The sequence below is a fragment of the Xiphophorus hellerii genome, chromosome 16 (genome assembly GCF_003331165.1).
Source record: "Xiphophorus hellerii strain 12219 chromosome 16, Xiphophorus_hellerii-4.1, whole genome shotgun sequence".
Classification (NCBI taxonomy): Eukaryota; Metazoa; Chordata; class Actinopteri; order Cyprinodontiformes; family Poeciliidae; genus Xiphophorus; species Xiphophorus hellerii.
In genome coordinates, this window is record NC_045687.1 from 9,704,910 (window position 1) to 9,728,841 (window position 23,932).

The 23,932-nt window shown below is 38.2% G+C and overlaps 1 protein-coding gene across 4 annotated transcripts; it reads right to left on the bottom strand.

Annotated features, from left to right (window-relative positions):
- Positions 1-93: 93 nt before the first annotated feature.
- On the bottom strand, positions 94-23,043 carry camsap3 (calmodulin regulated spectrin-associated protein family, member 3). 4 transcript variants are annotated; one of them, XM_032588363.1, is made up of 19 exons: positions 22,540-23,043; positions 15,835-16,097; positions 9,763-9,903; positions 9,481-9,567; positions 8,885-8,917; positions 8,048-8,186; positions 6,875-7,014; positions 6,714-6,789; positions 6,575-6,617; positions 6,396-6,451; positions 6,156-6,228; positions 4,096-6,074; positions 4,037-4,062; positions 3,816-3,940; positions 3,305-3,585; positions 3,107-3,200; positions 2,709-2,833; positions 2,498-2,616; positions 94-2,399 (listed from the first exon to the last, which is right to left on the bottom strand). In XM_032588363.1, the coding sequence occupies exons 1-19, from the start codon at positions 22,670-22,672 to the stop codon at positions 2,100-2,102; spliced, it is 4,233 nt and encodes a 1,410-aa protein (XP_032444254.1). In that variant the 5' UTR covers positions 22,673-23,043; the 3' UTR covers positions 94-2,099. The 4 variants fall into 4 exon arrangements, with proteins under 4 accessions (XP_032444254.1, XP_032444252.1, XP_032444255.1 ...); XM_032588361.1 differs by having other exon boundaries at positions 4,037-6,074; XM_032588364.1 differs by having other exon boundaries at positions 4,037-6,074; positions 6,156-6,192; positions 22,540-23,042.
- Between the last annotated feature and the right edge of the window lie 889 nt (positions 23,044-23,932).

Sequence of the window (23,932 nt, forward strand, 5' to 3'; positions counted from 1 at the left end):
AGTCCACATGCAAATTCTAAAACAAACATGTGACGGGGAAAAAAAGATGATTATCAAATAATGAAAAAAAATATAAATAAAAAAATCAATGTGGATGATTTAAAAAGGATTTTATTTTTCTGGTCCAGTTGTCAAGGAGTCACTTAATGAAATGAACATACAAAATGTACTGGCAAATAAGAAAACAGAAGAAAACAAAACAAACTTATGACATCTTTTCTGAAATGGCAATTTGACATACAGTATAACCTTCATTTAAAAAAAAAGAAACAGAAAAGAAATGGAGAGAAAAGGACAGAGAACCTCAAACTAAAAAATAAATTTGTCAAATAATTCAAATGGAAATAAATATATCTCTGGATGATGAGTTTTAGGGAGAATTGCACAGAATCAAAGTATAGTCTTCACTACCACACATGAAGCTTTACAAGCACATAAATACAAACATTTATTAAATCTACACGTAATCCCCCACACACATACTTACTTAATCAACAGTTTATTTCTTATTTATGGTTTCAACATTGCATCCATAGGAGTCCCCTTCAAACAACACATTACATGGAGGCATTCTGTGAAGAAGGTAGCTGCATTGTGGCAACTGTAATAATGCAGCAAGACTGCAAAGAAAGAGCTAATTTTCAAGATTTTCTGCCAGTATTGAATTAATCAAGAAATTCTGGAGTCATTTTTTTAACTAGCACTGAGAAAAGAAAAAAAAAAAAAAAAAAGCTTTTGGCATTTTACATTCCCCAGTTGTACATGAAGGAGTCTCAAGAGACTGTGGGGTAGACGAGGGCTGTTACAGTCCAGAATGATCCTTCGTTAAGAAACCTACTGTTTATATGCCCGGACATATAAACAGGGAATAATGCATTAGGAAACAAGCTCAGTGACCTACACAATTTATTTATCCTAAAACAGTATCAGGAACTTCAGCTGTTGAACAATTCAAATTCGTTCTCATTCACTCACTGTCATCTCAAACATACATCTCACTAATGCTTAAGCAGCAGGCTAGCTTATTTGTAGCTCACAAAGGTCAACTTAATTTTTACAAATCATCAAAAAAAGAAAGTATTCAGCATTCAGTATATATTAAATCAAGATTGATTATCATTGTCATACAGAGCTTTATCCAAGTATTGATAAACATGACGAAGCTCTCCTTCATCTTTGTCCCCCCCAGAGCTCGCAAGACAAGCTCAAACCATTATTTCCATGAAAACAACCAATAAACAGAAAAATCACAGGATATTTCATTCTTCTTTTAGCTCTCAAAGACTCAATCAGTTGCTAGCAAAACACATGTCAAAAAGTATTAAAAAAACATCCAGATGTCTACAGCTGAAGGAGTGGAGTGCAGAAAATATGGGGCACAAGCAGTTTCGAATGTGTAAAGCAATCTGCAGTGAAAGTAGCCTCTGGTATATCTATGGTATTTTCTGGTCCTGACTAGGAGCGGCTAGCGTGTGCCCTACATTCATATGAGAGCAGCGTTAACTGCCTATACATTTTAGCCTTCATTTCCAATCAGAGTAGAGAGCTGAGCCATGTGTCTCAGTATACTGGAGGGAAACGGAGCCCTGGAAGAAGAAAAGGCAGCGAAAGGAAACCAAACCAAAACTTTGAGGGGTGGGAGCTGCTTGTACCCAAAATACTGTTGTGCGGGCAAAGGCAGTGTAATTCTCCCCTCCCCTCCCTTTTCGAGTCAAAAAGCAAGACTCGGACATGGCAGGGTAAGGCAAGGCATGAGGAGGAAAAGGAAAACTGTTGTTTTTTTTGTCCAAATGAAATTTGTCCCATTACATTTTACAATCTGAGTGGATCATTCAGAACATATCAGAAGCTCTGGAGATAAACTCTTTTAGCTCGAGTGGCGGATTTAAAGAGGGATTGACTCATTCTCTTGGCAAGTCACCAGTTCGGTTCTCAGGGTCCAAGCTGATAACGGAAAAAATACCTGAGCAGTCGTTCCATTTTTCCCCCCCAACAGAACGATCTGACACTCCACACTAGCCAGGGAACCAAAAAGGAAGAATAAGTCAACTGTGTATATTTCCTGAATTATAGCATCTTTCCCAACCATAGGCGAGTCTTTAATTTGGGGTATTCAACTTTTTAGGTGTTCCTGGGCGCTTCTGCCAAAAGTGGTTAGGAATGGTGAAGGCATCAACACTCATTGACATGGTTTTGGACGGGATGACAGTGAACTGTTTACGGTCAGAGCTATACTTGTAAATGGACTCCACCATCTCAGGTTTGATGTTACGTGGGCCAATGCCAGTCAGCCGGTCCATGTCCTCGGTTTCAGGGTTCATGGTGTAAACTGCTCTGAATTGGCAGCTGGCATCTCGGAAGAGGATTAGGAAATGGTTGGCTGCGCTTTTTTCCATTTCCTGAAAAGACAAACACCAACAGACAAGCAGAGTTTGTAAGCAAGAGCCATGATAGTGTGGGCCTCTTAGTGAGACCGTAACGTAGCAGCATTGTTTACCTCGACGATCTTGTTTTTTTGTGGTTCATTAACCTTGCCAGCCAGGCAGCAGCGAGTGATAGCATTATGGATGATGAACTTGTTGGACTTAAAGCTCGGTTCCTTGTATAGCTTTGGTCCTGAAAAACAGTTTTCACACATGATATGCTGTTCTAATAAAACAATGCTCACATTTTTAAAAACAAACTTTAGCCATGAATGAATCACTGACCTGTATATTCTGGAATGGAAGCTGGGGATGAAATGGTGGATCCATTTTCCCAGTCTTTTTCCCCATTCTGGGCACTCCTTCGCCCTGGTGACATTAGCCGTGACCGAGAGGGAGAGTGTGATCGGCTAGAAAAAAAACCCAAAGTGGGTTACAGACATTAATCGTCACCATCACCTTTGCACCTGATAGCACTGATAACGACTACCACAGCAACTGTAACTAGAGGCGGATAAACACAAACAAATAATGAAACAACTAGTTCATTGTAAAAATCCATTATCCAGGTCTTCTTTCTCTGACGGTTAATGCAATGTTCTGTGACCTGTCCAGGGCAAACAGCGCCAACATTTAAAGCCCCTACATAAATAAATTTAAACTATCATCTCTGTGTATGTTACCTTGGAGATTTCCTGACAGTCAGCCCTCCAGAGTCATTAGCCATAGAGGACAGGTTCATCATTGAGTGGAAGTTCCCTTTGTTCAGCCTGTTTCCTACAAGAAAACAACAACAACATGTTATAAAAAAAACAACAAGCAAAAGAAGAGATAAAGTTTCTAAAATTTAGAAATTTGGTGGTGGTGTCGGAAGCCTTTACCCTTGACGGGACTATTGGACAAAACTGAGTCATCTCTGAAAACTGTCTTAGGTCTCTGTTTCTTCACATCACGGACTGTTGTAGGTTTCTTCCTCAGCACTTTGTCCAGATCTTCCATAATCTTGAGTTGCTGTCGTCTCTCATACTCCTGCCTGGTGAAATCTCCTCTGCGCTGGGGAGTGCCTTCTGCTGGTGGGGTACGTGATGCCGGAGGGGTGCCTGGGGTCTGGGGTGTTTCTTCATTCTTGCCCCAGCCTTCAATGATCATCCACTGGGGCTTGCTAAGAGCAGAGGGCAACAGAGAGCACAATGTCAAAATGTATAATACTAGGAATACAGATATAACAAATGCAAATATGATTTAAAAACTATAATCTAAGCATATATGATTGTACAGGAGTCATTAGGGAGTGTCTATTGTGCTAAAACTGTTTTTATTGTATGAACTATTACTGTTCATATTTAGCAATGCCACCAGCTGCATACGTGGAAAAAAGAAGAAAAGTCTTACTTTGATTCTTTTTCCTTCTCTTGCTCAAGTTTGCGTCTCTTCATCTCTTCGGTTCTCCTTTGCTGCTTCTCAAGAAGAGCTGCTCTTCGCTGTGCCATCTCATCCTCTGTTCGATCCCTGTCATCCTACAAAGTCAAAACCAAGTAGACATGAATAGTCATTAACACACTGACCTAAACCAAGGTTTACCAGATACCAAAATAATGAAACGTAGTACCAACCTTGAAAAAGAAACCAAGTCCTGCCTTCGATTCTGGCTCCATTCGATCACTCATTGAATCTGATAATGTATCAGGCACTTCACCATCCTCTTCCCCCTCTGGTCCCAAGGCAGAGAGTGGGATCTCAATTAAACTGCTACGTTTGCCATTGGACATTCCAGCTGGGGCTTCACTCTCGAAGGAGCACTCTGAAGGGGCACCAGAGCTGCATCCTGCACTAGCAAGCCCTTCCTTCTTTACCAGGGGACTGTGTGAGCGTCCTGCCTCCATGTCCATGCTAAAAATACTCTGTCCATCATTGGAGCCTACTTCTGATAGGGCGTCATCTGCTGCAGGATGAGGAGGTGGAGTTGGTATAGGAGTCAACGAAGGTGTGGGGACAGGAGTCGGCCCAAATGAACGTAGCTCATCCAGGCTATCAGAGTCACCTATAGAGAAGGTGGATGAAGTCTGAACCTGGGACTGCAAATGATTTACTCGACGAAGATGGGGGATACGGTCCACATTCTGAGGTGGGTTGAGAACCCTTGAATCTTTTGGGAACTTTGGGTCCATTTGGCGACTGTGTTTTGGACTTTTAGGGGGTACAGACTGAGCTCTTCGATGAACTTTAGGAGATTTAGGAGGAGCAGAAGGGTTTGCCATTTTGCGTGATGGTGAGGGAGAAGAGGATGCTAAATTAAAACCTCGGGTGGATTCTCGTGAGATGCGTGAAGGAGGAGCTGAGTTGGAAGGATTAGGGTCGGTTGGAATAACCCAGGATTTGTTCGTGGATGCTGCAGGTTTCTTCTTGATTAGTTGATTCTGCTGTTCACTCAGTCGCTGCATGTCAGTTTGCAGGGAGGACAATGCTGCAGTTAACTTGGACACAGCATTGTTATAATCCCCTAAAGGGGCTACCGTTTTTTCACCAGGTGTCTGACTGGCCTCTTTGATGAGCACATGTCCTCCTCTACCACTTATATCATCCTCCACAAAGAGGCGCTGTTGATCTTGTTCCTCCCCTTCCTCCTCCATTCGAGCAAGTCTTTCCTCCAAAGTCAAACGTGAAAGATCTTCTTCTCCTTTCTCCTCAGAGTCAACATCATTCTGCTCTTTTTTCAACTGTAGAAAAGCACTCTTCCCCAGTCTTTGACGATGCTTTGCAAAAATGGCCTCAATACGTTTTTTCTGGGCTTCAATGGCTTTTCTTTTTTCTTCAAGCCGAACTCCCAGTTCAGTCATCTCATTATTTAGTTGTGGGCTCTTGCTCGGGCTTTCTTCAGACTTTTGTGCCCAAGAGGTCATCTGAGGGGAAGATGGGTCGCTACCTTTAGGAGAATCCATGCTCTGTTTCTTTTTGCGTTCTGCAAAGCTGGTCATCCTCACCCCACTGTCAGGTGAATTCTTAACATAGCCAATGGAAGAGTTTGCATGGGCTGCTGGTGTGTTTGGAGTCGACTGGGCCTTTGGCAGGTCTTCTAAGGCATCTGAATCTAAACTGCCATCTCTCAAGACTGAGTCATCATCCCGTGAACATCCTGAGGTGTTTCTGGTGCGAGCTGGCTCCCTGGTGGACTCTTTAGGCTGGTACATCATTCCTGAGTGCGTAGGGGCAGAGCAGCTTATGGGAGTCAGGTTTCCATCATATCTAGAACTTGCAGAATCATCAGGTGAGTGGAGGTAGAAGCCATCAGGAGCACCATCAGGATGTAATCTAGGTTCCATCTTGCCTTCATTGTGAATTATTTGGAGAGCCTCTTCAATGGTGGGCAGCTCTCCAGTTTCATTTGTCTCAAGTCCGTTCTCCTCAGCCAGCCTTGGAATAACGGGAGTCTGTGTGGCCCATGATGCTCTCTGAGGACCGTTTGGTCCAGGGGCCTTACCAACCAAATGGCTAATGTCTTCAGGAGTAGTGTAGGGCTGATTAATGTTTTGGCCTGCTGGGTTGAGTTGATCTGAGCTCATAGAGCGGGTTATTACAGGGTTGCCCATCACTATATCAACATCACTGTCAAGGCCAAAAGGGATGCTGAAGGATACTGCTGACAAGGGCCGACTAAGAGAAAGAGGAAAGCAAGTTCAAGTAAAAACAAACTGGTGTATGTAACAGTTAATATACTCTGTGTACTAGCACTACCTGAGAGGTTTCTTGCTCCATGTCTTTCCAACTCCTTCTATATGAGACATTGAGGTAGACTGAGTCAAAGGTCCTGAGTACAACGGGACACAGACAAACATGTAAAGGCATGCAAACATCACAGGGATGCACACAATAACCAAACAAAATATACATAAAATATATATAGAAATAAGGACACAACACCACAAAACTGAAACAAAAACAATGACAGGGGAATCAAACTGACTGACTTAATACCTGATGCAGAAGAAGAAATGGGGAGAAAGGGCTTCTTGAAGATGGAAGGAGAAGTACTATAAAGTGGAAAAATATATAGTTTTAGCTCTCAATAACTGTTGGACAAAATCTAGATGCAAAATAAATATTTATTAAATGTATTTATTCATACAAAAACAAAAATCAAAACATTTCTGTACCTATTACCACTGGTGTTACTTTGTGTCACTGGTGTGGATTCATCTGATGAAAAGGGAGAACCCATTTGGGTCCATGTTAGATCCATTAGGATTTCATCTTCGGTGTAATGCTCAACATTTACAAACCTGCGACACTCACCTATTGGCTGAACAAATTCTGGCCTTTGTACTTCGAACCAGTAAAGCAGTTCAGACAAGAAACTCAGAAAATTGAGCTACAGGATGAAACACATCAAGTCAGACATTAGAGAACCATCATGTAATTTTAATGTACAAGTCAAATAATGACAGAGTGGTTACCTGAAGCTCTTGTGGTGTGTATAGCATATCTTCAAGTGCCAAGTGACAGCAGCCCTTCAAACAGCTGTCACAAAATTCTCTGATGAACTGCAGGTTGTACAGGCTGTCTGATACCGACATGGAGTCCTTCATACAAACATCTTACAGACAGGAGTAAAAGTGTTAAACTGACAGACATGGCCTGTTGCCATTATATTAACTCAAGTAATAAGTAACTAGGATCAATTTGGAATGATGTAATTGACTTGGGATCTTACTGTTGATTGGGTTGAATTGACATTTTTGTAAAGTGCCTTGAGACAACATTTGTTGTGACCTGGTGCTTTAGATATAAACTGAATTGCGAACTGAGGTTAGCACACTACTTGTGGATTCCAATATAGTTATTTAAAGAGCTGTTTCACCTGTTTAAATTTTGAACTACAGGCAATATGCCAACTTCAGTGTTCCCATGTGAACAGCTGTGTGAACAACCTTAGAGGCATTTATCAGGTAAATGGTTGGTGATTTGCATTCTCTGTTAACAGACCAAGGAGGACCCGTACCAAAAAAAATAATAATTAGAAATAGTTTTCAAAATGCCTCTAAATATCTATTTATTCCAGATATTTATGCTGAGTTTAAATTTCATGTGAAATAATCATTACAATTGTTAAGTTAAGTATCAAGAACAAGTCTTAGTTTTGTTTTTCGCTAAACATGACACTCAAGATTAATTTTTCATTATTGGAAGTCAAGTCTTATCTCTTCTTAGTTTTTCAAATACATTTAACTAATTATTTTAATATTTATAGGTTTTTATTTGTTATTAGGAACATTTTTTAAGTTAAAGATATTGTTTTTTGTCCAAATTTATATATTTAATTAAACAGTTGACAAAAAAAATATTGGATCATGCCTTTTTTGCTAGAGATAAAAAAAAGTTGAATTAAATTAAAATCAAAAACACTTTGTCAATCTCAATTTGTTAATTGAGATTGACAAAGTATTTTTGATTTTAATTTAATTAAATCAATTAAATTACTGTATTGTTCAGTATACAATACTAAACATAGTATTGTGTTGTTCTTGCTGTATAAGCTGCTACCATCATCCAATTGTTGAGCTATGATTTATATCCTGCTAAAAGCCACTCTGTTAAAGCACAGAATTAAAAAATATATATGTCAGTACCTTCAAGCCTTAGTAGTCCAGGGCAATAGTAATGTATGACAGCAGCAACAGCACAACCACTGGAGAGATCTTTAACTTCATTCACCTCTGGAAAGATCGGTTTCACTTTGGACTGAATTTTATCCTTCCTGTAGCGGAGCTATAATAACAGACAAAAAAAAAACCAAATTAATTGATATGACTTTACTAATATTTTAATCTGATGTATTAGTCATTTCCTTAAGGACACACGTGCGCACTCTTGTGCCCATCTGTTGCTTGCGACAGGTTAGGAATTACTTTTGAATCAGACAAAGAGGACAAATAAAGAGTAAAGCTAAGGACATGCAAAAGGAGGTGAGAGTGGTTGAGTTTGTTATTGAGGCAAAGACGAAAACTATTTCAGAGATAAAAAGTGAGAAAGGGGGTCAAGAGAGCCTGAAGAAAGAGAAAAACGGGAGAAAACATTTCAGGTATAACTAGTTTTGTATTCTGTTTTGCAGAATACAAAACAAGGCAGGAACCACCTGCCTAAACTCCTCTATGATAAAACCCGTGCAAACACACAGCACCTAAGAAACCAGCATACACATGGCAAAGTCCAGCTTTTTTAAAACAATGATTCATGCACTACTCATGTCTCCACAAATAATGTCTTCTGGACCTGTCCTGAAACTGCATTGCTGTTATACTTTTAATCAAGTGCTGTTCAGTGCAAACAAAGATTTGATGCAAAAATCCAAACTCAAACCAGCTCATGGGCATTAAAAGAACAGACCTGATCAGAATTTTGAGAAATTTGATGAGGACACTGGAAGGATGGACGGATAGGGATGCAGAAAAGAGGAGGGAACTTACAGGAACAAGTTTCCAATACCAGCGTGTAGGACACTGTCAGAGCAAAGGAGAGAGTAACAGAAAAAAGAAAAAAAAAAAAGAGGAGAATAGAGAACAGGAGCACAGGGACAGGTATTAAGATTATAGTGGAGGAAAAAGACAAACCGGACAGTTTCTTGAAATTGCAAAAGAAATTTGCTTTTTCAAGTGCTTTATGTCTTAGGTTGTTGTAAAGTTTGCAGAAGTCCACTTTTATCCTATTTTGTGTCTTTCTCCCTTGTTGCTTTTATTTTACAAGAGATATTACTGATCCTGAATTTTTACAAACAGTATTTGTTCGTCTGTCTACAAAAAACAGTTAGGCATAAACTAGTTTTTGTAGCATTGCACTAATTATTGGCCATTATTAAAACTCACTTTGACTTCTTAAGATTAACTGCGCCTGAAAAAAGCCACTTAGTTTACAAAAATTACAGAAAATTAATTATACGGATCAAAAGATTTTTGCTTCGTATGACAAATGTCTTCTTCCTATTTTAAATATAACCCATTTAAATAATCCTGAAAAGATTCAGAGGTTCATGTGAAGAGTTGTTCTGGATATCAGCAATACTCACAGAAGGCTCAACAGGTTGGGGTTCTGTTGTTGCTTGAGACAAGTCAGTCTGAGCTCCTTCAGTACGATCTCGCAGCTTCTGGTTTAACTAAGAGCAGATCATCAGAACTGTTCAAATCCATACTAACCATAGATATTTGTAGTAAAACATACAATAAAATCATACATCACAAGTAAATGTGAATTACATAGTATGTCTCCAGCAAGAGGGGGATAAAAATAAATCAATACGTTCAAAAATAATAAAAATCTGAGTTTAAAACATGCTTTATTTACTCCTTACCACGTTAACCCAGCGAAGCAGAGCATCCTCCCAACGAGCAGCTCCATCCAGTAATTCAGCAGAGCCACACGTCTTCACTGCAGTCACAGTCCCCATGGCTCCCACCGCCATCAAGGCATCCATCACTGCAAGATGGGCACTCTGCAAAAAAAATCCCAGAAGAAAAAGAAAAGGAATTCAACTCCAGACCTGAGGTGACATCAACTAATTAGTGAATACAATATTGTTGGAACAGTTGTTTTTATCATTTCTGCCTGCTGCAGGCCTGTCACTGTTTACTAGCAGTATCCTCTAGAGGTCACTATAACCCACTGGTTGACCAGGAAAAAAAACGCCTCAAACTTTTTCAGCAGGCAAACACAAACAACAGTAGATGTGGGTGAACTTTGGACCTGTGTTTGTACATCCATTAAATCATTAAATAGACAGCAGACTTGTAATATGATAACACAGGTCCTAGAGCCGTCACTGTTCATCTATTTTCCCTTTTTTGCGTTACCTTTTACACAGTGAAATATTTCCATATGACTCATGTAAAAAACACACATGCAGGATATGCCAGATGAAAAAAAGGTTGTTATGCAACAACAAAAAAACACAAATAGAAAAGAAAAACTGCATGAGAGAAGAGATGTATCTCATTTGGTTTAAGACTAAATAATGTGTTGAAAGTGAGTTCAGAATATAAATGGAAACATTCATATTTACAACTATCTCCTTTGGGTATTTCCTCATGCACAGGAGACCATTACAGAGCTCATTAAATGTAGTACCAACCTTATCAGCTCAGTCAAAGCGAGAATGTTAATTCTTTAAACCTGTTAACTTATTAGTAGTGGTGCTCTGTTTGCACTACAGCGTTACAATTCAAACATATCTAAACCTATTTTTTCCTAGTTTATTCAAGTTTAATAACGATTTTCTTTTGTTTACCATCAATAATTTCCCAGAGACAAGAAATTTACATTTAGACCAGATCTAATTACCAGTCCTCACAGAAGGACAAAACAGTTAAAAAGATTACAATAATTTGTACATAAGGTTATTCTTTTAACAGCTTGTCCCTCATCCTCAAACATATGTTTTTCTGCTTTAATTAATTACTTACAAGAGAAAAGACTGAGCAAAATCAACTCATTCCCATCAATAGGCTACTCAGTTGATCAACACTTTTGAGCTTAATCTGAGAAAATCATTGCCTAGTTCCTGTAACTACTAACAAATACAGTTGCCAGACATCCTTTCCCTTTTGCCCAGATACAGAGTAGTAGCAGTTTAGCTGACAATCAGCCTGGCATACATGTCTGCCTACTGAACCCAGCGGTAAAGTGCTGACCTGGGAAGACCCCTGGCAGAGCAGGCTATGCTAGGAAACATTTGTCAGATAATATTGGGATATTCTGTAGAGGAGTCATTCAGAGCAGGGACTGAGGCCCTAGGTGGTTTGCCCTCCAAATACTGTTGACAAACTAAGAAGCTGTAACTTTCATGGTTATGAGACACAGCTTGCCTTTTTGGTAAATACAAATAGTGACTTTACAAACGACCAGCTCTTTGCTTCCTATTAGATTTGAGGATTGTGCATATGATTTTATTAACCAGTGTTAATAAAAGATAAAACACTTCTTGTGTTTTGCAAAATGATCTGTTAATAGAGTCGATAGTTTCTGTTAAATGTAATCTATATTACTTACTGCACAGTGCATGAATGAAATGATAAACAAGCTGTCATAATCAGAATTACTGTCAGGCATATTGCTGTCCTCTTCAGAAGCTGTAACCACAACAGCAGTAGTTGTAATTTGTCGTATAATTTTTTTATACAATCTTTAAAGTACAGTGAAAAATATGCAAATATTAAAGATTCCTACAATGCCCACTACTAAACAGATACAAATATGCAACATGTAAGTACAGAGTCTTGCATGTTTCAAAAATGTTCTGCCTGTGAGATTCCCACATCTGCTTGTTTGGGAGACGTAGCTCAAAACGTTTGGAACTCCACTAAAAAGGGAAATATTCTAGGAAAAAAAAATACCGTAACGTATAAAAATATAATTAAAATCTATAAAACACAAAGTCATTTCTAATTGTAACACATTTCTACAATTAGCTTAGATTTCTACCACAGCTCAACACTCGAAAGGTAACAAAAAAAAATAAAGCCACAAATGTGTGCCTGAATGTGGCCAACCCTGCCTTTGTTGGGTAATGTGATTTTCAAATGATGATTTAAGATATTTAAAAAAGTTAAACAGAACAGGAAGAATGAGCTGCAGCCACTTGCAGATTTGCCACTGCAGGCCCAGGGGAGCTTGCTAAGCTAAATCACAAGGTTCCCTAATGAGTAGAGAGAGAAGCCACTCCAGCACACAGCTCTGAGCCTGCCAGATCACCATAACAACCAGCCAGCTGACCCATAATGCATCTGAGAACAAGCCTGACTGCAGTACTGATTTGTGCTGGCTTAACCCTGGTTCTCTGAAACATCCTGCATCTCTGCAATATATTTGTAGAGAGCAAAAATATACAACAAATCCCTTTAACAATAAACATCTAAAACATGATTACAAAAACTACTTTTACAGGATATTTGTTAAATAAGGTAAGAAAAAGGCATTATGTTGATCATTAGACAAAGTCATGTTGAAGGGATTACGTCTGAAATATGACTTAACCCCATCCCCCGTCCCTGCCTTGTTCCTGTTTGATGGGGAGACAAACAGGGGGATCAAGCAGGCCTGGGGCCCAGCCAGGGATTTTGGAAAAGAGGTTAATACCCATATGTACATGAACCTTGCACTTAACCACGGGAAATCAGCTCAAAATAAACATACACAAAAATAAATGCAGCACATTTCAAAGATTAATTAATAAAAACAATTATTTTCTAAACCGCAACAGACCAAAGCAGAATAAATGGTGTAAGGTGATTGTTACCGTTTCTGATACTCTGCCACTTCGGTTTCAGCTAAGCTCTTGACTGATGTTCGCTTAACCAGAAACCTGCCAACACAGCACTATTCCCTAAGACAGCGTCTCTGATATAACAAATGCAATACAGGACAAGAATGAAATCTAGCTACATTATGATCAACTTTATTAAATCAATGTCAATACTAGATATTGTAAAACCGCTTCAAGGTGTGACTAAATAGTTTGTGTTGCACCCACCCATCCTGACAAAACCTCACTAAAGGTGAACATAAAAAGCAGAGCTGGCATGGCGGGAGAAGCCAGCTAGACAACAAGGCTGATGGTTTTCAAGTCACACCTCTCATTTCACAATCTTAACAAGCATAACTCACATGGCTCAGAATTACTGAAGTAAAGGAGTCAATGAGACCTGGTTGTGGTACATTTTTTGTCCAAAAAGCACTGCAATCATTCACTTAACATGTGAAACTAGGGAACTGGGGGTCAGTGGTCATCTCTAGGATGTTGACCAATCATGAAAGACGACGTTCAGTCTATATAGAAGATTATGCCTAATCTTCAGAGATCTTTATCCTCAATCTGAGGAGTAATGGGGGCCGAGCAGATGCAAGCAGAATAACCCAAAAGCTGATAGATCCTCATTGACTAAAATATAGAAGACTTTGATTACAACTACATAAACATCTTTACTTGATTAAGAACATTTTACAAAATATTAAAGGAAGCAAAATCAAAATAAAACATAAAAAAGTAGGATCCATCTTACCATTCTTTATTAGAAACACTGTATACTTTATCAGGGGAGTTATGCCTCTGTTTTTATTACAGTTTTTCAGATTACCAAAGCTCCAGCCCGATGTAGATATAAGAAGAGACAAAATAACATCAACTTTATTTGATGGATTTATGTTTGGATTTAAATATAACCCAATTTTCCAAAAATCAGTAAACAACGTTAACGCAACAACCTTGACCTTTCCAAATGAAATCTGCAATGTAAAAGCAAATTACTTGGCTGTAGCAGTAGTAAACAGGCAAAGCTGCGAATTCCATCTAGAGAAATGTGAAGCTTTAACAAAGAGCCAACCTGCAGCAGATTGCCACTGCTGCAAAAGCTGTTTTACTGGCAAGGAACCACACTGATGCTCCAACCTTGTAATACTGCAGCATGACCCACTTTCTCTGCTTGCCATAAAAGCTGCACTGCCAGACACTGGCAGACAAACTCCAAAAGCGGTCCATACCTAGGGATAATACACTATAGTACCAAATAGCGACTGTAGCAGTGGCAGAGACAGTCAGAGAAAAGCTTTATGCCTAAGTGATAAAGCGGAGAACAGCCATTGTCTAAAGTGGAAAAATCTGAGGTGCACAAAATGACAACCAAGAACGACAGATACCTGTGTATTTACATTTACAAATCTTTTAGCTTTCCTTTAGTGTCAGCTATTTCAGGTTTTTCAGTGTCATACATGAAATTAGAAGAAAATGCCAAAGCTTTTAAGAGGTTTATGAAAATTCTTGATGCTCCAATGTGCTTGTTATTGTGCAAGTATGATGAAAATATGCTGGATGTAAATAATCAGAAAAACATGTGAAAGGGTAAATAACAAAAATACACTGAATCTTTTAGATGTTTTTTGGTTGAAAAAAGCTTTTTCCACCTGTAAAAAAGTTTACCACTCATCTCTACTAGAATGTGGATTCAGATTTAGAGAGCAAATAAATCAAAATAATAATAATAGAAAAGAGTAAAGAAAAAAGTTAAGAACTAACCAGTTTTCTGCAAGAACTGCTTCAATTCATGATAGGGCATATTGCTCCAAGCCTGAAATTTGGCTCATCATCAGACAACTAGCCTATTTCAAACACCAACTCTTATGCCTAAGAAACAGTCTTTGCACAGTAGAACAAAATCCAAAGTGCTGCCTATGGAAGCTAGCAGTACAGCACTGTAACCAACAACACTGTCGGTCCACTGATTGTGCATTCCTATCTTTTGTTTTGTGTAAGCTCTTACTGGCATGGTATTAACCCATCTCTGCTGGATTCAGTGAACAAGATTTCATTTTTACTTCACTGAAATGCAACCAATGACTGAAAAGGAGAATGAAAAAGATTGCTGTCATCAGGTGTACAGTACAAGCTGTGGTACCAAGCAATCGGCTGCAGTGGAGCAAATATGAGTCCCTGTACAACAATGTTCCCTACAAAACCCTGAGGAGGGCCTCGTTTTCAAAAAAAAAGTGTGTGTGCACACATTTTGTGGGCTTTGATCAGTGTAAATGGTAAATGGTGTAAATCAGTGTAAATGGTTTATATAAACTGCACTGTAAACCGCTTTAAATGTCATCCAGCTAATGCAAATCATATACAAAAATTATATTTTCTATATATAATAAATTAATTTTCAGGCTAAAGAGTTGTGAGCCATATAATGTCACAAGAAGAGTGAAAGACATACAGAGAGGCTTTGTCAGCAGTTAAGAGGACAAACCTGTTTCTCTTGATTTAAACTCATTGAGCCAGCTCAATGTATTCTCTCAACACAGCAGCTAAAGTTTCACTAGAACTCTCTAGCTATTGTTCTGATCTGGACCTTCTATTGTACATGGACTCCATCTCCCTCTCACACCCTGAAAGTAAAGTAGTCATGCCCTCGTCCTTGCAGCTGGAACCACTCATCTTTTGAGATCAGTTAGGGACGTGCATGGCACTGGGGGAAGGGCTCAGTGAGTAAGGGTCTTTTTGAAGTCCTTTAATCCCCAGAATCAAAGCATAAACATGGCCCAATAACAGCAAAGTGAACCTGACCTCTTCTATTTTTTTCTGAACAACAGAACTGGCTTCAGTAGAGAAACATAAGGCACAAAAAATAATAAGCAAATCATGCACACAATGCTGTTCATTACATTACTGTTCTCAATTTTAGCAAAAACTGTTCTTGTTACACGTTTGCCTAGCGCTGGATTTTGGAGGCAGTTTACTGAATAAGGAGGCGATGCAGATGCCTGTGCAATTATCTGTTTCTTACATTTTAAAAATAATTCAAAATCATGTGAGTTTAAAGTCTTTATTTTAATCCTATTCTGCAAAAGTGTAAAAATGCTCCACAAAAGGTTTGGCAGATATTACCATTTTGATGGGTTTATGTCGCAGGTCTGTCTCAGTCACTGAGGATCCTTGATCTTTGGCGACTACGCCTCTCTGGGTGAGGATCTGCAGCAGGGCGACGTTGTCTTTGGGCTGTGCCTCCGATCCAGTACTCCCCATTACGATGCTGTAGGTCCGACAGTACAACTCTGAGGACTGCAGCAGGCGTGTGACTGGAGGTTTAAGATGCTCCTGTTCATACTGGTCACAGTAGAAGGGGTCACGCAGCTCTGCAGGGACATTTTCTATTAATGGACAAAAACAGATCACGATTAGATTAATTAGCATTTTTAAACCATGGTTTGGTAACAGTCATTTGTATTGCAGGTAAAGGTCATATAACAGACAAATAACTCAAGAGTAACTATAAATAACCCAAATTAAATGGGTGTTATTAAGATATTAAAGTCACATGGATATGTGCAGGTAAAGTTATGGAGGAACTACTTAAAATATTAAATTAAAAAGGGCTAAGCTAGAATCCTGTTTAACCAGGAAACACCTTCAGGAAGATTAAACAGATGTCTAAGAGGTGATGCACTGTTCATCCACACCTGTAAACAAAGCAAGCATAGCCCTCAGCACAAAAATAACAAACCTGAGGAGTTTGGAAATGAGCTACTACACTTACTGAGCAAAACTACAACTTAACAAGTGGCAGAGGGGAACATTTAATTCAGCCAGAAGTGTGCAAACCACATTTTGAAATAAGGCTCTGGAAGCAAATATAAAATAATAAAAATATATTTGTATAACAGTGGGTTCTTACATACAATCCAAAGACTCAAGGTTAGCCATGACCGACACACTTCTGAAGTAAACAGAGAAAATTTGTCGACAACCAAACAGCTTCACATATCAGATGGCTCAGATCACAATGGCAAAACACTTTTGCAGAAACAGACAGAAAGATTCCCAAGGAAGGACATAAATGACTCCTAGGAAACAAAAACACTTCCTGGATGTCAAGTGATACGGAAAGTAGAATGGGTTTAAACATAGAAAAAAATGTGTGCCTTATATGAACAAGTTATTCTTGATCCTTGTTTATTGAATTGTAATTTGCTGCTCAAGTAGAACTGCACATTATTTCCATACTCACATAAAGTAAAACAGTCAAGAAAAATTATTTGCTTGGCATATTTTTAAGCCCAAAAAATGTGTTAAAAAATGATCACCCTTACCATTTTCAATAACTTCAGGTAGAAACCAAAGCAAAACAGTTAGCTAGTTTTAAAAGTTGCCTTCAGGCACATAGAGGGGCAGATTAAGCCAGCTGTTTATACCACCCAGTTATAATTACAGAAGTAAAAAAACAAACATCACAATAAACTCAAGAAGTTGCCACTCCCAAATTACGACTTTTTTTTCTTTGCCATTCTTATTGAGCACATGTACTTTTCTGAAACTAGCTGACAATTTTCAGAGATTAATTGAAGGTGCCCGACTTGCTCAGGTCAAAATACCAAGAGGCAGTAAATCAAACTGTTTTCAGAGAAGCCTGATTTTTGATGAGCTTTTCAGGATCTGTTGCAACTTTAAGAATCTACTCTCAGGATATAATACGATGAAGTGTTCAATGTATCTGAGAATGAGGAAATCAAAAAATTTACTTTTTCAAAAAAAAAAAAGTACAAACAGATAACCTGAGAGTTCTAGACAGCAGATTTAGTTGTGTAGTTTTTAAAATTCCCCTGTCTGCTCATCAACCACATGGTCGCTAATAAAGATCCATCTTTCAGTCACAGCGTTGTTACAACGCATGTATTTGAAACAATACAGACTGAAAAAACAAAGCAACTTTCACAGATAGAAAAAAGTCTGAACATTAAATGACTTTGTCTCTGTGGTTGTAGACTAATTTATAATTGGATTTTAAATGTATGGTTCAAAATTAAACACAAAGATACAAAAAACCTGGTAAGTTTTAAGTGACTAGCTCTCCTGAAAAAAAACAAAGAAAACTTACAAGTAATACGCCTTAAAAAGAATTTGCTGTCTAAGCATACGCAACAAACTAATGGTTATAACTTCCCAGTTCCAACATTCACCTAATGCATCAAGAGTTATGACACACCTTTCTCCTGCAAATATGAATAAGGAAATAAACTAAGCACCTCTTTAGGCTGGTCACTGAGTATTTAAGACCTAGATTACCAACATTACACTAGAAATAATGTGTGAAAACTGTACTCAACACACCCACAAATAAAGCAGTTTTTAATTAAAACATTAACAATGGTGTCTGTAAATAAGTGTCTCACAGTACAAAGGTCCTTTAGAAATGGAAACATCAGTAATGAAAGCACAGAAAACATTTGGACATTTAAGTTTAAAACTGAACGTCACTTGTTAAATTTTTTTCAATATTAAAGTCTCAAAAGCTAAAACTCCAACAGCGCTCACATTATAGTTATAAATACCTATCAGCAGCTAAAGTAGTTAATGTATACATACATAAAAATGTGGTAAGATCTCCCCTAGAAGGCAAAGCGGATGCAAATACCACAACTCAGCGAGATGATAAAGACTGATCTGAGAATAATTTCCCTATGTGACTTACCATGAACAATGACTTGGTCCATCACATATCAAATTTAAAGCCAGTGGCACATTTCAAGTAGCAGATGCATAAAGAACTCACTATAAAGTCAAATCTTTGCCATTTAAATCCTAATGACAGTGAAACAAATGGGAGGTTATGATATGAATGCAACTTATCATAAAATAGCAAAACAACATAATTTGCTGATATTGAAATACATACAATTGTTTAAAAACATTTTTATTTAAAAAAAATTATATTTGTTTGCCTAGGCTGGTGCAAGAACCTCTCGCTTTTACAGGTCATGAGTCAGTGCTTTATCTATTAGCTTGAGTGAGAAGGCAAAAGTCAAAAGTTTACAAAGTTTATTGACTCAGTCTGTACCACTGGCAGATTACTCCAGGTAAAAATAGGGAAGCGACTGTCCATCAGTGGATCAAATATGGTAAATCCTGACAACAGAGGCAGCTCACTTTGACCTTTTCCTATTCATGCTAGCAGAAAAGGTAACTGAGCAGATATGCAAAACAGTTATTTATGTAAAACTGTAAAAAGTTTTGAAAAGTCTGGAGGAACTGACAATTTACAAGCAAAGCTGCAGTCAGGTCCGCTGTGCTAGCTGGTCTCTAAACTGACCTGGACAGTTGGATAACAGGAAACGTGTCCCTTTTTATTGACTGATTGAGCTAGCATACCGGCGGGGTCATAGAACATTAACACATCTCTCAAAGTGGTCATAACACACAGCAGAACAGGCTTCTGTGCAAAACATTGGCACTCAAATGTTCAAAGTAACAATTTCCCTCAGAATGAAAGAACCTTTGCTGGTGTTTAGAACAAACCACCAGCATCCTGACAATTTAAGAATAACACATTTAAAGAAGGTCTGATGGTCAAAAGCTTGAACACTTTTAAAAACTCTGTTATTTAGTACATAATTCACTGACATTCAGTGTAATACTGCTTGTTGTTTCAGATGTCCTCATCATGTGGCTGAAAGGATCAAACACATATGATTACCGGGTTTTATTTTTAGAACAAAGCAGGTACTGTTCCGTTGCCCCAAAACTTAGCTCTAGTCAGAAAAGCAATGTTAGCAGCCCACACTCCATGTATCCACTCAAACTCAGAATAACAGAGACCACCATAGCAAATTTTTATCAACTATATTTCAGAACATTTAAATTCAACCCACACATTGATCATCATCATTACCGGTGTGCAGCGGAACAGGTTTGCAAGCAAAAATTCTTCAGTTTAATTTACATTAAGATGAAAAAAAATAAATGAAACAATATATTTTCTTTGTGTGGCTAAAATAGTGTTGAAAGCAAGCAAATATTGATCTCTGGACCACAATCCGATTGAGAGACAAAACACAACATATGAAGCGTCTCATCTTCACATGGCCTCAAAGATCCACTTACTATAAACATGCTAGCCCTGAAAGCCCTTTGTATCCTATAACATTAACACAGGCACTGCTCTACTGCAGCACACAAAGCTTGATTGCATTAAAGGACCGGTGTACACTGAGCTACATCCTAAAGGGTGAAAGTGATTACGTCTCAGAAGTAAACAGGACAACAATAGAGGAGAGGGCAAATATGCAATATGAAGAGATGATAGAAACAAACTCTAAATTAGATCTTGATGCCCTTTAGTGCATCAAGTTCTTGCAGTGGTTCATACAATAAGGGGTAAATTTTCAGGTATTAACTTATCTTCGAATAATATTTTCAAATCTGAGAATTTGTACAAACATGTTTGTTTGTAATTCATGAAAGTACGTAAATAAAATACACATTACTCTAAAACAAACTGGTTTAAGTCCATGGGCACAAAATGATTTGTTTATAGATTTGAAATGGAGAATACAAAGACACAAAATGGCTGTATGAAGTGGCAAATGGGTAAATTGACCTGAAGTCCCTGAAATTTAAAGTAAAATTCAGCAACAGTGTGAAAGGCTTGGTCTTAAAGAAAATCACCTTGTACACAATTTAAACTTTCTGACTGAACACTAACAACAAGCAAACATTCTAGACCAGGTATATTCAACTCTAGCCCTAGATTGCTGGTGTCCTGCAACTTTTAGATGCGTTTCTGCTTCTTCAAACCTGAGTCACATAATCAGGATGATAGCAGGACAATGTAGAGCTTGACTGTATACTGTATGCTTAATTGAGCCAATTGATTCCTGCTTAAAAGTTGCAGGACATTGGCCCGTTAGTACTGGAGTTGAATACTCCCATCCTAGACTATAATACCAACATTGTCTGGTAACATATTTTTTTTAATACACCCTGTTTTATTATATAACAGCATTAAAATAGACATAACATAAACACGTGGCTTAAACAAACTGAAAGCATGCAAGTGTTGCTTATTGAAAAACAGACTTCCTCCTAGCCTAAACAGGTAAATCTTGAGTTTCATTCCAGCTTAATGGAGCACTAGCTTGAGTCACCCTCAGATGATTTGTTAATTATTTATTCATTGTGACATTCCAGGTGGATCATGTTTTGTTACCTATTTAAATATCTAAGTTCATTTTTGAAACCATGTCACAGTCCTCTAAGAATACATGCAACAGATCTAGATGTCATTGCCAAAAGGTAAAAGAGAAATTAAAATTCTAGTTCAGTATTTTTAGCCTTTCAATTATTTCATTGAATGCTCCTTTGCTTAAATGAATAATGATTATGTTTAACCTACTTGCTGTCCTGGTCCCTAAGCCTTAATACCTTTTTTTTACGCCAACATAAATATTTTAATTCAGCCTCTTAAGCAGATTATTATGACTAAATAGAGATTTATTTTTGAGGAGGTTTTACATTCGATGACAAAGCTTTTCATACATTTCTGGGACATGTCTTAGAAAGGTATTTGAAAACTGCTATTAAAATGTGTTAAAATGTTGTCTATTGTTTTAAATAAGCTAACTGCCCTTGAAAAGCTAAAACGACCTATCCTGGCTCCTCCTGGGCTATCTGTCCTAACCAGCTGAATTTCTGGGAAAGGACTTGATGATGTTATCCTGAATTTGCATGACTCTATCAGCAAGGCTATTGAGTTGATTAAGACAGAAACTAAACATGATCACAGTGTTTTGTTGTTATATCCCCGTGGCTTGGCATGACTTTGACCAAAGGGTGTGGCTGAGGTGCTAAACTGAGTACACAAAGGTGGCAACAGCCTGGAGTCTTAAACACAGGATCAGTGTAGCATTGTGTAACAAAATAGCTCACACATGCAAAACAACTTTATTGGCAAAATGAGTAAGATTTGTAATCTTCTCTAAACCTTTCAGTACATATGATTAAATTACCTTAAAGTCAATTACATATCATTTCACTGATGAGAGAGTCGTTTTGTAAAAATTTTAAGTCAACTAGAAAGAAAAGGCACACATGACTACTTGGGTGTCTCCTTTCCTCTGTGTGAGTTTTAATGTTTTCCTAGCTGGTGTTCTAAAACAAAGCCACACGTCAACATTTCAGGGTCAAAGCTGACAAGAGTTTAAGCAACCCAAACACATATCTGAGCTGTATGTAAAATGCTACTTATTTTAAGTTGGAAGCTTCCTCCATCACAGTGGCTGGGTGGTTTGTCAATCAAGAGTTTTGCTGACTGGAGAATGTCTAATAAATTAAAAGCTGCCATAGAGGAATGCAGAATATAATTTAACATGGGAATTCATTTATCCCTATTGGTTCCACAGTTCAGTCTGCCTGGTTTAAGCTGCTGTTATCACAGATGAAAGAACATATTTGAGAACACAAATGCCTTGTGTACCGTGTCTGTGTAGCCTGTCATTTCAGACCTCAGGGCTGGTATTAGGACAGAGTGGTTAGCTTGATAAGGGAGGCCTACAAGAGGAGGCCCGTTTCTCTGACATACATACCCAAAGAGACAATAAATGACATGTGTCACAGTCCCAAAGAAATGCATACAGTGCCAGCGTCCTCTTTTCACATGCGGCTCTTTGTGCTAAAATCGCCGAACAATACAAGCACTGCAGTTGCTTTCCGTGCATGTGCGTTTCACTAAAATAATGTAAACACATTACCAGACAACAAAAGAATGGGGGTCCCGAGTAAAACAGGGTTTTAAGCCAGCAGGCCCGAACAAAAACCTACCTGAACTCCCGTAGGACTTCGCCAGCAGCCATTCTACACTTGCGCATATTTTTGATTTACTGCAGTCATACAAATCCAATGGCTTTATGTCTGGGACCACAAAAGTCTTCCTCTTAGTGGGGGAGTCCACCATAGCGGCACTGTAAAAAAAAAAATCGCAAGCGATGCTGGCAAAAAAAATATATGCAAGAGTGTATAAAAATACTCAGGCAACCATTATTTTAGTTGAGTATTCCACACGACCGCAGGGCTGGGAATACGGATGTGGTTTCAGGTTTTCCTCGGGAAATATCCGCCCCGGTTTGGCTTTTCAGACAGCTAATGTCCTCTTCTACGTCTTCCTGAAGACGAAATATCCGCTTCGTTATACTTTACAATCAGAGGAAGCTCAGAAACACCCGAGATGTTACAGAAAGCCGGACTATTCCCAATCGTTTCAGCCTCTCTTCGTCCGCATTGCTGTGTTGTCACTTCACTGTACACAGCTCCACTTTAGTCCAGGCGATGAGTGACTACCAGGTGCTCCACACTGGCATCGCTCGCTCACCCAACTGGCCAATAGGAATTAAGGATGCGCGACGAGGGCGGGCCCTCCTTGTGAAAGGAAACAGCAGGTAGAGGTGTGGTGGTAGTTTTGCTACAGGTGCATCTGGTATGTAGATGAATCCCTGAAGGGATAGCATTTTATTGCCTTAAAGCTGTTGGAAGTTAACTTAAAGTGCAGATCATTCGAAATCTGCTCTTCTGTTACTACATTTCAAAACTTTATAAACTCCAAAAGTAAAAGAAAAAAAGCCTAAGTGTGGAAATCACACTGAAAAGTATAGGAAGTCATACTGAAGTAGTTAAAATGCACTCCTACACAAAACTGAATATAGCAAACGTATTATTATGGAGGGGTGTTCCTGGAGATTATTCAGAATATTTTATTCAATGATAAGAAGTCTAATTCTACCATTGTTCACTTGGTAAAAAAAAAAAAATCCGCTCTACTGTGAATGGATAAGTCCATAAATTAAATGGCTTATTATAATATCGAAGCCAATGGACATCTCACAACTGTGAAGATTTTGTTTTAATAATTCGTAATCCTAAAAATTTTTGCATGCTATTTTTCTCTATTACCTAAAGTTTTCAAATTATATTTGACAGCAACACAGAAATATAATCTTAAAGAATTTATAACATTTCATAAACTATCTTAAAATATGCAATGAAACAATCAAAATTAATCTAGCATCTTCTTTTAAATGCAAGATTAAACAGCTCCAAATTTGTGTACAATAACACAACATAGCAATCTGAAATTTATACATTGCTATTGAGAAAATCAATAAAAATTTGATGCGCTTTTTTGTGAGGTAATGAAACCTAAAAGCTTGAGTGCTTCAGT